The sequence below is a fragment of the Vanacampus margaritifer genome, chromosome 3, assembly GCF_051991255.1.
Source record: "Vanacampus margaritifer isolate UIUO_Vmar chromosome 3, RoL_Vmar_1.0, whole genome shotgun sequence".
NCBI classification, from domain to species: Eukaryota; Metazoa; Chordata; class Actinopteri; order Syngnathiformes; family Syngnathidae; genus Vanacampus; species Vanacampus margaritifer.
The window spans coordinates 21,835,339-21,848,530 of record NC_135434.1 but is presented as its reverse complement, the minus strand read 5'-3'; the positions used below and the strand labels follow the sequence as shown (position 1 = coordinate 21,848,530).

General features: G+C 40.0%; 2 protein-coding genes across 3 annotated transcripts in view; one reads left to right on the top strand and one right to left on the bottom strand.

Moving 5' to 3' along the window:
• Nucleotides 1-982: 982 nt before the first annotated feature.
• Nucleotides 983-9,259, top strand: tbx1 (T-box transcription factor 1). Of its 2 annotated transcripts, none has more exons than XM_077562600.1 (8): nucleotides 983-1,492; nucleotides 2,554-2,884; nucleotides 4,176-4,277; nucleotides 4,504-4,675; nucleotides 5,428-5,583; nucleotides 6,289-6,356; nucleotides 6,890-6,990; nucleotides 8,304-9,259. In XM_077562600.1, the coding sequence occupies exons 1-8, from the start codon at nucleotides 1,309-1,311 to the stop codon at nucleotides 8,684-8,686; spliced, it is 1,497 nt and encodes a 498-aa protein (XP_077418726.1). In that variant the 5' UTR covers nucleotides 983-1,308; the 3' UTR covers nucleotides 8,687-9,259. The 2 variants fall into 2 exon arrangements, with proteins under 2 accessions (XP_077418726.1, XP_077418725.1); XM_077562599.1 differs by having other exon boundaries at nucleotides 2,503-2,884.
• Nucleotides 9,260-11,534: 2,275 nt separating this feature from the next.
• Nucleotides 11,535-13,192, bottom strand: part of gnb1l (guanine nucleotide binding protein (G protein), beta polypeptide 1-like) — a 45,317-nt gene continuing 43,659 nt past the window's right edge. Inside the window, exon 9 of the mRNA XM_077562523.1 lies at nucleotides 11,535-13,086. The gene's annotated coding sequence lies outside the window, so the exon portion shown is untranslated. The remainder of the gene's footprint in view (nucleotides 13,087-13,192) is intronic.

Below are 13,192 nucleotides of genomic sequence, written 5' to 3'. Positions count from 1 at the left end.
CATAGCGTCTGAGCATCACGTTTGCCTATTGCAATGACTTTTCGAATTACCATTGGTTATTTTGTTTGTTGAATTAAATTATATATTTAAATATATAAATTACGTGTTTAACTCACCTGATATTATTTCAATGTATTTGCGATTGCCACGATGTTATTGATCTCAGTGCAATTTTATGGTGATGTGAGATAAGGTTTTTCTTTTCTTTTTTTAAAATTAGTTTTCTATTGCATCCTAGACTGTTGATCTAATATTGTGCATGAATAACGCATGAAAATGTATTATAGATACAGGCGTGAGCAAAGTAGTAATTTAGCTAATTCAATTCAGTTGTTTATTTCAAACTCAATCCATAAAAGATGCACAATTAAAAGTGGGAAAAAAAGAAAGAAAATCAAGTTAAACAGCTCAAATATATATTTTCAAACTATATGCCCTACACAACAATTTCTGACAGTGTCTTAAAAACGAGGATGCAACCAATCCAAAAGGATTACATTCGAAATTTATAATAAACATTCTCTTTGACACCGCCGGCCTATCCATGATGCTGCGCACCTCACTATAATTAATTACACATTTTGTGAAATGTTGAACTATTCTTATTTCGCGGAGAGTCCCAATTGTTAAGTCTCATATGAAAAAAAAATCCAAATATCATGTAAAATATATGATAAATGATTCAATATTTGGGATCGTTTTACCTCCAACAAGGAAATTCGTTGTTTGAAAATGCCGATATGTTAAAAAGAGGCGCGTGCGCTTAATAGTTCAGCCGGACATTGCAGTGAGGTGGACGCCATCCAAATGAGTGACAAACTCTTATTAAAATAAAACACGCCGAGTTGCGCGCACTCACGCACGCAAGCACACGCGCGCACGTCCTCCTCGCGAGGGGGGAGGCGTGGATGTGGATGTGGCTGCCTTCACATTCTCGTATCAGCAGCAGTTTCTGCTGGAGGCAGGCGGGCGGGCGGGCAGCCTTCGCATGACAACACCCGCAACCGCGCGCACACCGAACACAAACACGGAACGCGCGCTCGCCCTCCTCTTGGCGGATCGACTATGCTTTGACACCGGCGGGACCCCTTCCCCTTGCACGTCGAGGTTCTTCAAATGAACCCGGGACATTTGGGCGTCTTCACCAGCGGGAATAATTTCCAAGCAGGCTTTGGCCAGTGTGGGCATGTGAGCAACTTTTTTCGCGCATGTTCTTCGCCTTTTTGCGGAGCCTTCTCCTGCTGTGTGGAGAAGGGGGAGGCGGCGCAGGAGTAGGCACGACTTTGCCCTAACTTGAGCCCCCTGCCTATGGACGACGGTGGTCCCCTCTCTCCCAGGGCAAATGCTTTCAGTATTGCCTCTCTGATTTGCGCTGCAGAGCAAGCAGGAAACGCCGCGTTTGACAAGCCGAGCGCCGGCCTGGACAAACCAGACGGGAACAAGCAGAGCTGCTGCACAATGCATTACAGCACTGTCACCCGGGAAATGGAAGGTAAACGAGTTTGTTGATCATCTTATCACGCATGATGAAACGTGACATTCAGATCCGCGGTTTGAGCCCAAACTTGTTTCCATCTTACTGTAAAATGCGCATTCTATTTACAGATCGCTTTAAAAATATTTGGTCAATGATAAGTCGATCATGCGGAGTTTCAAAATAAAATAGGCATGAAGCGCTCACATTTAGGACAAAATAAAATTAAAAAAATGTATTTAGTGTTGTGGGAATTGATTTAACAATAACTGTCCAAGTCTTAATTGCGCAGTGTTTAAAATCCGCCCAAATGAAACTAAACATTCGCTATCAACGCCATTTTAAATTTCGACACAATCCGCATAATAAAATGAAAACTAAACAAGAGGAGAAAATCTGTGCTGCGCGTAATGGTGAAACTTGTTAACTCCTTTCAATTATTTGCCCACTGAGAGCAACATTCAGCTGCTGCATGTTTGTTTATTCATGTAAATCAATGTTGACCGGCCCAGTCACTTGTTTACACTGCTCATCTCCTATTGTTTTTTTGTCAACGGGGTGATGCGGGCCCCATCCAAAATAGTCCCGGAAAGCCCATTAAACAGAAGGGACACACTCGTGTGTCAATCAGTCTCTTCACAAGGCGAGGAAAAGGCACATTACCTGCAGTTCCTTATCTAAATAGAAATAAGAACCGGTTTTATCGCGAAGGGGAGGCCCTCCGCGCCAGATAAGAGCGCAGGCTTGCCTTGCGTTCGAACACACACACGCACACACGCTCACACGCTCAGCAGTCAGCAGCACAACAACACCGAGGAGAAAACATTGCAGGATTCCCCCGGGATTCGCTCCATCTTGGACGCGTTTTGGACATTTGGATGCTACCTCAGGGGATTTATAACAAACCGAGACGGAAACTTGTTTAACCAACCTGACATCTTTATTCGGAACTCATTGCTGTTTTTTTTTTCTCTTTGTCTGTACTGCAAGAGCGATTAGTAAATCCAGTCTTTTTGGGATGATTTCAGCCATATCCAGCCCGTGGCTGACGCAGCTGTCCCATTTTTGCGATGTTGCAGCCTTCGCGACCAGCAGCCTGAGCAGCCTCAACACCCCGGGGGGATACCACCTGTCCCCCTCCCCCGGGGACCCTTACACCCAACACGAGGCCCACTTTGAGCCCTGCCCGGCCGCTCAGCCCAACTACAGCTACGCGAGCCAGCAGGCCCCGCCGAGCGACCCCGCCGGGACCCCTTGCTCGTCGTCCTCGTCCAACTCCACGCCCAACAGCAAGAGCATCGTCAAGAAGAACCCCAAAGTGGCCAATATTAACGTCCAGCTGGAGATGAAGGCCTTGTGGGACGAGTTTAATCAGCTGGGCACCGAAATGATCGTCACCAAGGCGGGGAGGTGAGAGCGTGATGGTCAGCGTTTCGTATTTGGAGCGTCAAATCCAAATAATGTGACATTTTAATTGTTTAAGTTTTGGTATTCTTTTACAGTTGTTTCCTATTCATTTCTTGGTCTTAAATTAATTTGTGAGCAGTTTTCAAAATTAAAAACAGTTTCAAAATGGTAATAATAACTTTCTTCGATTTACGCACGACGTGTATTTATTATTTAAAGACCCCCGCGCGACTTATGAGTAATCACTTTGCAGGTTTGCAAACATGCGTGTGTGTGCGCCGTAATGTGTCTGGTGTGTGTTGTGCTTCAACTGCAAACATTGTGTGTGTGTGTGTTTCCACCAGTAACATGGCATGGCGCACGGTTTGGAGATCATTACTTTAATTTGTCATCAAGTAGAAATTATTTTTATTTAAGTTGGATTTTTGCAGTGTTGCTTACTTCTTAAATTTAAATTGTCTCATTTTAAAACTATTTTCCTTTCTTTTCCTGGCGTACTCTGTTTTAATTTGGTTATAACTCCTTAATTTTGGTCATTGAGATAGTGCTGTTAACTTATTGCACCATATTCATATTCAACCCTAAATGTATAGGAGGAACATTTATTATATTAAGGGACAAGAAAATAAGCGGGAGATATTGTAAATGGATGGGAAAGAGAGAAGCATGGCCTGCATGTTAAAGATAATGTTGACGGTGAGGCTCCTCTGTGTGGTGCAGTGTGACAAGTATAGTTGCACTTTAGAGGCTCCTTCAGCCTCAGCAAGCCTAAACACTGACGCTAATTGAGCGTTGATTTCGGCATCCCTTTCACTGACATGGACATTAGTCAGCTCGTTCAACTGGTCAAGCACACAGAAGTCGAGGAGAGAAGAGGAACGATTAAATATCAAGTTCAAAATCAACTTAATGCACTCGCGGTGTAGGTGGAAATGATATGCCCATAAATCTACATGTGTGGTCATATTTACACTTATGTGCGTGGAAAGAACAAAATGTAAATGCAAGGAAGTGACAAGTTGGCTTGTTTAGCGCGAGGGCACATTACTGCCTGGAAAATATCCCCAACATTTTTTTAAAGACAACAAACGATCACGTCATTTCCACTAAGTGGACCTTTTCTACTACTTTTCTTCTCTAAATAAATTTTTGCAAGCATGGAAAAAATAAAGCCTAAATGTGTGGATACATGTTCTTGATTCAACAGTTACCCTGTGCAAATGCGCTCCACGTGTTTACATTCACGCAAGCGAATACTTGAGAATTGAATGTACATTTTCTGTGCTCTTTCCAGGCGAATGTTTCCAACATTTCAAGTGAAAATATTCGGGATGGATCCCATGGCGGACTATATGTTACTAATGGACTTCTTGCCAGTAGACGACAAACGTTACAGGTAGCAATTCTACAGCATGAAAAAATGCACACACAATTGGTTGGTGCAAAATATGCATGCAAAAAAAGAAAAGAAAAGAAAAGAAAGAAAGAAAGAAAGAAAACAATAATGGACGTCCAAATTCAAAGTCAAACACGCCGCGCATGCGCGCATTGCACGACTTACTTGAAATGATTTAAACAATAAAAGTAATGGAGTGATAAATGACCGCAGTGATCCCCTGCAGGTATGCGTTCCACAGCTCCTCGTGGCTTGTGGCGGGCAAAGCTGACCCGGCGACCCCGGGAAGGGTCCACTACCACCCGGACTCGCCGGCCAAAGGCGCCCAATGGATGAAGCAGATCGTTTCTTTTGACAAACTCAAACTCACGAATAACCTCCTCGACGATAACGGACATGTGAGTGCAATTCATATACCATAGTGATATTTATACCTGCTGTATTTTGTTTTTTTTTAATATCTATGTTATTTACTTTATCTATTTATTGATTTATCTTGTATATTATCTTTCTTTAATTTTGTTTTACCGGTCTTTATTGCTTATTGCTTGACTGATTTTTACTCCATGTACAGCACTTTATGTGCCGCAAGTTGTTTTAAAGTGCTTTATAAATCAAATTGAGTTGAGTTGATGCACGTCGCGTTAAAAATAAATAAATAAAATAAAAAGAATGGCCGGGTGCAGTTTATTTATGGATTTGTGATTCTGATCACCTTCTTTGAGTCTGCACAAATAACCCAATACATTATCTTCCTTTAAAACATGAACATCTATCCAGTAATTGATTAATTAATTAATACATTCCCTAGCTTACCGCTTGTCCTCACTGAAGCTTTGATTCGAACCCATAACAGGCGTGCTAAAACCACTGACCTGCTGCCATAAAATGTGAACATTATTGTGTGTATTCTGAAAGGCAATGTTCCAATACGTCATTTGATTTCTATGGTTTTGTGCTATATAACAATAATAGCCTATACATCCTCATCTCTTTTAGAATGTTTTACTATAGGCATAAAAAAATATAGGCCATTGAAAACATACCAAGCATTTATTATTCTATTTTATTTATTAATTTATTTATTGCTCTCCTTTTCCTATCAGTGTGATCTGGGTCAGATAGCTCATGCGGCTTTTCTCCCCCCCAGATCATTCTGAACTCGATGCACCGCTACCAGCCCAGGTTCCACGTGGTCTACGTGGACCCTCGCAAGGACAGCGAGAAGTACGCAGAAGAGAATTACAAAACGTTTGTTTTTGAGGAAACTCGCTTCACGGCGGTCACGGCCTACCAGAACCATCGGGTGAGAAAGTCACTCGCGTCGTCGATAGCGTCCATGAAACTTTATTATCTGAGATATGTTGATAAAACAATACCACGATAAAATACTTTCAACTTTTTGCTGTCACTTTGTTTGAGATTTGATGAGATCCTATCAAGTGCATGCTGCGTTTAGTGCTGTATTTAAACGAACCGATAATTGACGTGCAATTATATAATTTGAACACATAATTCAAATCATAAATGAACTTATTACATATGTGTGCATATTTACATAATGTCTTGTATAGTTATTAGGCTATATCTTAAAAAATACGTGGCGTTTTCACATCAACACTCCAAGTTGTTCACTGAAAATAAAGTGGCAGTAAGAGTAACAACGGTGCCTTAAAAATGACGTCAAGTATAATGTTTTTGATTTTCTTCTCCTTTCTCCCTCTCTCTGTCTTTCTTTCTTTGAAATATTTTTACACAAATAAATACAGTAGGCTACACATTAACATTTAAAGCAGCTATATTATGTCTGAATAAATGGATTAATTCCAGATGCAACATGAAATACAAATAAAGTTTATGTTTAAAAAGTTAAGCTTGTAATATATTAGTCTTGTAAAGCCTGTGCTAATTACGCAAGCGTTGTTGACACGTTTAGCTCTAATTCCAATTTCCAACTGACCACATCGACTGTGGCTGCATGAAGTCATTTGTTTTGATTTTGTGACTTCAGATCACCCAGCTGAAGATCGCCAGTAACCCATTTGCAAAAGGCTTCCGGGACTGTGACCCAGAGGATTGGTGAGTTTTTGTTTACACTTTGACAAAAAGTCCTCTTGACATGTTTGTACATGATATGAGGAAAGGGGACATTTGCAAGCATTAGGAAAATAGTTGAGTAGTTTGTTTTAACATACGTGTACGTGCCAGTTGGGTGGAATTTGCGTGTCAAAAGTACACAATGAAGGCTGTGAGCGTTGCAAAACACTGGATATTGTTTCAAAGATTATCATCCGCTTTTCAAGTCATTGATAGATTAGCAAAATTTCTCCATGCACATCTGGTACGGAAACAAGTGACTCCATTTCTTCCAAATGCTGTTCATTTTTCCCCTTTCAAGCTTTAACTAAACAGATTACTGTGAAGCGCAGCCTTATTAATCACCGAATTGCATCATCAGACTGACTTTCTACTTTCAACGTTCTAAATGGAAGATCGGATGTTGTAGAAGGATTCAAGACATGCATTGCTGTTAGAACACACATCATCCAAATACCATCTGAAGAAATTGTGGCCTTGGCGTTCATGAAATGACTCTTGTCTTCTTCCCGCAGGCCCAGGAATCACAGGCCCGGCTCCCTGCCAATAATGAGTGCTTTTGCCAGAACAAGAAACCCGATGTCATCTCCTCTTCAGCAGAACGGCACAGAGAAAGGTCTGCAGCTCCCGAGTTCTTTGTTCCAACGTCAGCTCTGCCTGCCAGGCTGCTGACCGACATCAAACCAAGTCGGCTTCTGTCTTCCTGACAACTGGCTTGCTGTCAGCGTGGGCAACGTTTCATCCAATTTACGGCTTAAAAAGTGATGCCTTTGAAGGATTGAGCCAACACTGGCCTTTAATGAAACAAATAATAGCCAGTCGCTGACCACAAATAAATAAAAGGGCCTTTTGTATAGTGATTTTCTTAAAATCACCCTGATTCAACACTTTCATATATCAAATTTTAGGTCAATAAATTACCTCTTTTTTTTGGGCCATTCCAATACTTCAGCTGACTTGCATCAATTCAAAGTCAATAAATGAAGTAGAATGACTTTTCTGTGCCTGTAAAGTCAACTTTAAATTCCAATTAATCTAAACATGTTTTTGTGTGGAGCTTTCATTGTACGCTAGCTTGATAGCTAAATGGATAGCTACATAGATAAAAGACGGAAAGATCTAAATAAGACTAAGTTAGATTAGTCTCCCCAAGAACATCTAAAAAAAAATAAAAATAAAGAGATTGTTTTGGAGCTGATTGTCAATAATGACAAATGTACAATGTATATGCTAGGGGTCAGTGACCTTTCCTGTCAAAAAAGCCATGTTTGGCCAAATAAATGACCAAAAATCTGCCCAAAAACGCTAAACATTTAAACATTGTGATGAACACAATACATTTTTCATACTCCATTTTTCATACATTTTTAGGCTTTTCTGCCTTTCTGTTAAATTTCTGACATTTTTGGCAATTTTGTGCACATTTTACGGTAATTTGGGGAATTTCTTCTTTTGTTTTTCATGGTTACTTTTTTAACATTTTCTAGTCTGCCTTTTTTTTAAAATTCAATTCTCTGTTACTTTTGGCAATTTCATGGACGTTTTATGGTAATTTTATCCTTCTCTTCTTTCTTTTTGGACATTTTACAGTCACTTCTTGGACATTTTTAGAAATGTTTAGAAACTTTTTCGTCTACTTTTCATCTTTTTCTGACAACTTCAAATTTTGACTCTACTTTTTTAATATTTAATTATTCCTTTTTTGTTTAACGATTAATTCATTTGAAGACTATTTTATCTAAAAAATAAAAATGTAATCCCCCCCCAAAAATTCTGCAAGTTTAAAAATTTTTTTTTTTAGAGATCCAAGCGAGCCACAGGAGACGTATTAATGTGCCACATGTGGCTCCAGAGCCGCAAGTTGCAGACCCCTGGTATATGCAAATATGCATGCTGGTACCTCATGTGACAAGTTGTTATCTTCCTCAGATGACAGCAGGCGGGAATACGAGCGAGAGCCCGGCGGCACCCCAATCCACGCTGACCCGGCTCACCAGCTGATGTCCCGCGTCCTCAGTCCCGCCCTGCCCGTCCCGGGAGGCCTCCACGCCGTCCCGCTCACCGGCGGCCGCCCGAGTCCTCCGCACGACCTCCGGCCAGACCCTCACAGCCTGCCCCCGGACACCCTGCACCACCATCCCTACAAGTACCCCAGCACCTATGAACACTACCTGGGAGCCAAGACCAGGCCGTCCCCTTACCCTTTGCCCAGCATCAGAGGACACACGTACCACCACCACATGAACCCGGCCACAGCTAACATGTACTCGGCTACCAGTGGGCCCGTAAACTACGACTATGGGCCCAGATAATGACTGCTAATGGGAATGGAGCCAGCCTTGAAACTTTTGATGCAACCTGCAGGGTGTGTTCACAGACTCCTTTCTGCTAAATAAACCCTGCTGTATTTATTGAAAGAATCTCCGCAGGAAGCACGGACACAAGAGGTCTTGTGTGACCTATGAACTCAACGGCAATTGCTCCGCATCAGCCAACCCGGGCAGTTCAGTCACTGAGCCAGCGGGCCGAGGAGGACACGTTTGATCACAGACTGGAATTGAATATTTGTTTGTGTTGAATGCACTTTTTGATTTGCTTTGTTTCTAATGCTTTCAAAAAAGCCATATGTCATATAATCCCTCGACCTTGCAGGTAGACAACATGTTTGCATGCCGGGCTCATCGGAGCGGCTGTGGAACCACATCAAAATGTTTGTTGTCTGCTAACGAGGGAAAAGAAAGTTGGATCATCAAACGTGGACATTTTTGAGCCGCTCTGAGAAGTTTGTACCATGGCACTGACTTGCAGCAATTCAAAGTAAATAAATGAAGCAGAATGATTGTTCTGTGTCTGTAAAGTGAACATTAAATTCCAATTAATCTAAACATGTCTTGTGTGGAGCTTCCATTGAATGCTATCCAGTTAGCTACTTAGCTAACTGGATAGCTGGAGAGTGTCATAGCAATAATAACAGGCTAACTAGCTAGATCAGTGATGTCATACGTACGGCCTGTGGGCCGGATCAGGCTCACAAAGGGGGTAAATCCGTCTCACACGTGAAAAAAAAAAGAAAGTAATGTCAGCCCAATTAATCAGCCGGCCACAGTCAAAACATATAAATTAATTATCAAGCAATTCTCAGATGAATAATGCAACTTGTATGATCTGGATGTCATTATTTTACACACAACCTAAAATTACGGTTTGTTAAAAAATAAATATCCTAAATAAAAACATATATCATCATAAATCAAACATAAACGTTCTAAAAACGACGCATTCAACAACACAAACACATGATAAGTATTAACGTCTGTATAACTTCATTAACGGCGCCACACAATGCATTCTGGGAAAAAAATATATGCAAAACTGGTAGATTTAACACACCCGGAACTCATACAGCCAAAGTCTTACCGCATTACATTTGCATTTGTGTTATTTTTTGGAACAGTATATTTACAATTTAGGGCTCGCCCACAATTCTGCGTATAATTGACGGCAATTGTTTTAAAGTTATATACCATGATTTTACCTATCCGGCCCACTATTTCCCCCATGTGCCCCCTGCAGAGCTAATCTGAGTTTGATACCCCTGAGCTAGCGAGACAGCTAATTGACAGAAATATCTAAATACTAGGGGTGCACTGATTAATTGGCCGGCGGATTTATCGGCCCCAAATTCCTTAATTTGAGGGAAATTGGTGCACCCCTACTAATTAGACTACGTTTATTTTCAAACATATACACAACCTCTACATGCACAAGAAGATACATGAACTACATGTAATATCATATATAAAGTGGCTACAATTACACGGCATATCGTGGCAACATGTTGCTGTTGTATTCATTCATATGTGCCATAAAAAGGATATACCATCACCATCAGCCTGACAGCAAGCAGAATCATATTGTTCTGTGTCTGTAAAGTGAACATTAAAGTCCAATTAACCGAACCATGTTTTTGTGTGGACTATAGCTTCCATTGAATCACAGCTAGCTAGCTCACTGGATAGCTTCAGGATTTGTGTGTGTAATTATGATACAAAGAGAAATGTTTCATTTTTCATACTGTATTTTTTGCTTTGAGGCCAGCTGCCAATTAAGAGGAAGCGGAGTAAAAGAATGCCTGAGGGAGTCTGACCTCTGACTGTTTAATGGCTTGTAAAGGTGTCAGAGGTTAAATAATGTTTCCACTCATTTAAACTCAGACTAATTGGGTGTATCATTTTCTGTTTTGTTTAGGGTTGCTTTTACAAAGGCTTTTGTGCACCACCTTTGCCATCAAAATACTCGCAAGTTTCATCATTTAACATTTTTACTATATGTTTTTATAAACAAATACATTTGAAAAAAATAATATTTATTTATTTAAAGTTTCGTTTCGCATCCGATTTTATTAGTAGTCGCCGTCAACGTTAGCATGCAAAGCCACACGCTGGTCAGCACAACATGCGTAACCTGTTTTGTCTGGTCAGGAAGCGGAGGTCTGGAGATGTGTTGGCCGCCTGGCGCGCTCTGTCGCCGGCCTGCAGCTCACGCTGAGACTCGCGCAGCCGGATGGTACGAATAAGAATTCATTGTAAAGGTCTTTTTCTCAGTTAAATGAGCCGTGCCGTACGTTTGGCATTGGTCAAAATATTTTTCAATGAAATTAACTTGCAATCCCGAGTTACACTTAAAAATAAAGAAATAAAGAAAATACAGTGGATTTTCTAATAATCCTGGCGAATAGGCCTTCTATCAAATAATCCGTTTTCCTAATTAAAGCATATGAATCATTTCACATAAACCTACATTAATTAATAAATAAATATATATATATACATATTTTTTTATAAATATTTTATATATATATATATATATATAATTGTATGGGTCCAGTAATCAGAGCCAGATTTGTTAACATTTCAAATAACATATTGACAACTCCCAAAAAATAAAAATAACGCACCCCAAAACAAATTACACAAAATAAAAACTACTTTTCCAATCCCATGTTTTCAACTTAAACTTGTATATTTATTATGCCTTCATTATTTAAAGCATTGCATATTATTACTCAACCAGAGAAATCTGAACTACAAAAGAGAGCTGGGATTTCTGGAGTTCCCGGTGACAGGATGCCAAGGATGTGCCATTGAAATATGAGGAGATTGATGATGGATGACAATGCAACTTGAAGCATCATGTCACACTTATCTGCATGTGGAACATCTGCTGCATGCAGCACTACAATATGTGGGGACTGTTATTTAATAACGAGTCAGGTCAGTCCTCCTTATATATGGCACAGAGTTCTTTAATACAATGGAATGCATGAAGCAGCATTTTTTGTGGGACACAAAAACAGAGTGAAAGCATATACACATGTATGACATCACCGAGCTTTTGGTACTCATAAACTGCAACACCAACTCATGAGTACGTCCTTCCCCAAAGTTAAACTGAACTTTGACCCTCAAAGCCAAAGACGCCACACGTTGGGTGATAAGTGAAGCACAGTGTCTATTGTAGTGTGGGGGTGTCCTTGTCCATTTATTGACTTCCTAAAAGATCCATTATGAAGTGATTTACGAGGTCCACCAGCCTCCAGTCCGACCGAGCAGCAGGTTGCTGTCTGTTCCATTCAGAAGACATCTGCACCAATGGACCCGTCATTTGATTTATCAGAGCAAAGACGGAAGCTGGCCCACGCCGCCGTTTGTGTTTGTTCAAAGCTAACATGAGACTTAGGAAGCTATTATGAATGGGAGATGTCAGCAGAGAGGTCAGGGACAAAAGGCAGAGACGGACCTCTGCGGGGTACAAGGAAAACATGTCCTGAAAACCAATCGAGTGAGGGGGGAGAGAAGTTCATGTATCCTTTATATTTACTAGGGGTGTCAAAATTAGTGAGTTCATTTTTGAGTTAATTTAAAGTTCATTTAACACCACACATTTTTTTAATGCGCGATTAATGACCGCCCCTTACTTGGAGAGCCTGTACTGGTAGAATTCCAGTCGCAACGTAGCAGACACGTCCACAACAAAATTTATCAGTGATCAATTTAATAATAATGTGATGCATATATTTGTGGAGACTGGGGTCAAGTTGTATTGTATAATTTTAAAAATGTGCATGATTTCACAAATTACTTAATGTTAAAGATTAGATAGCTCTTAATATGAAAAGAAAAATGCACTGAGCTGTCACCAACGTCTTACAAATGCAATTATGCCATCTAGTGGCAGAAAAATGACCTCAACACAAATCAATATCACAGTCTATCTCAGTACCTCTTTTTAATTTTAACTCAATTTTATGAATTATGAAATTACTGTATTAATGACTAAAAGATGCAGTCATATTTCTATTAGTTTTCCCACTTTTATGTTACAAGACTATGAAAACTATAATAAAAAATATTTTATTGTACATTTAAAACATCCAAAATTTGCGATTAATCGTGAGTTAACTATTGAAGTCATGCAATTAATTACGATAAAAAAATTTAATCGCCTGACACCCATAATATTTACACTTGCTGAGGTACACAACACATGTTGAATGAAATCCAAAAGGGTAGAAGGAAAGAAGGGAGATTAACACATTAGCGGTCCCTTCTCAAGGTTTCTCAGTTTTCCCTTGATGTTTTTTTTCTTCCTTGCCCTCTAATGGTTCGATTAGGGCAGGGGTCTGCAACCTGCGGCCACATGAGTTCCTCTCCTGTGAAAATAGTATATATATATATATATATATATATATATATATATATATATATATATATATATATATATATATATATATATATATATATATATATATATGCATA

Bases quoted from the DNA above. Each gene is read 5' to 3' on its own strand.
- tbx1 (XM_077562599.1), top strand. From the start codon at position 1,309: ATGGACGACGGTGGTCCCCTCTCTCCCAGGGCAAATGCTTTCAGTATT. The intron at 5,584-6,288 runs GTGAGAAAGTCA...TTGTGACTTCAG, and splicing joins CGGCCTACCAGAACCATCGG to ATCACCCAGCTGAAGATCGC. The intron at 6,991-8,303 runs GTCTGCAGCTCC...TATCTTCCTCAG, and splicing joins GCAGAACGGCACAGAGAAAG to ATGACAGCAGGCGGGAATAC.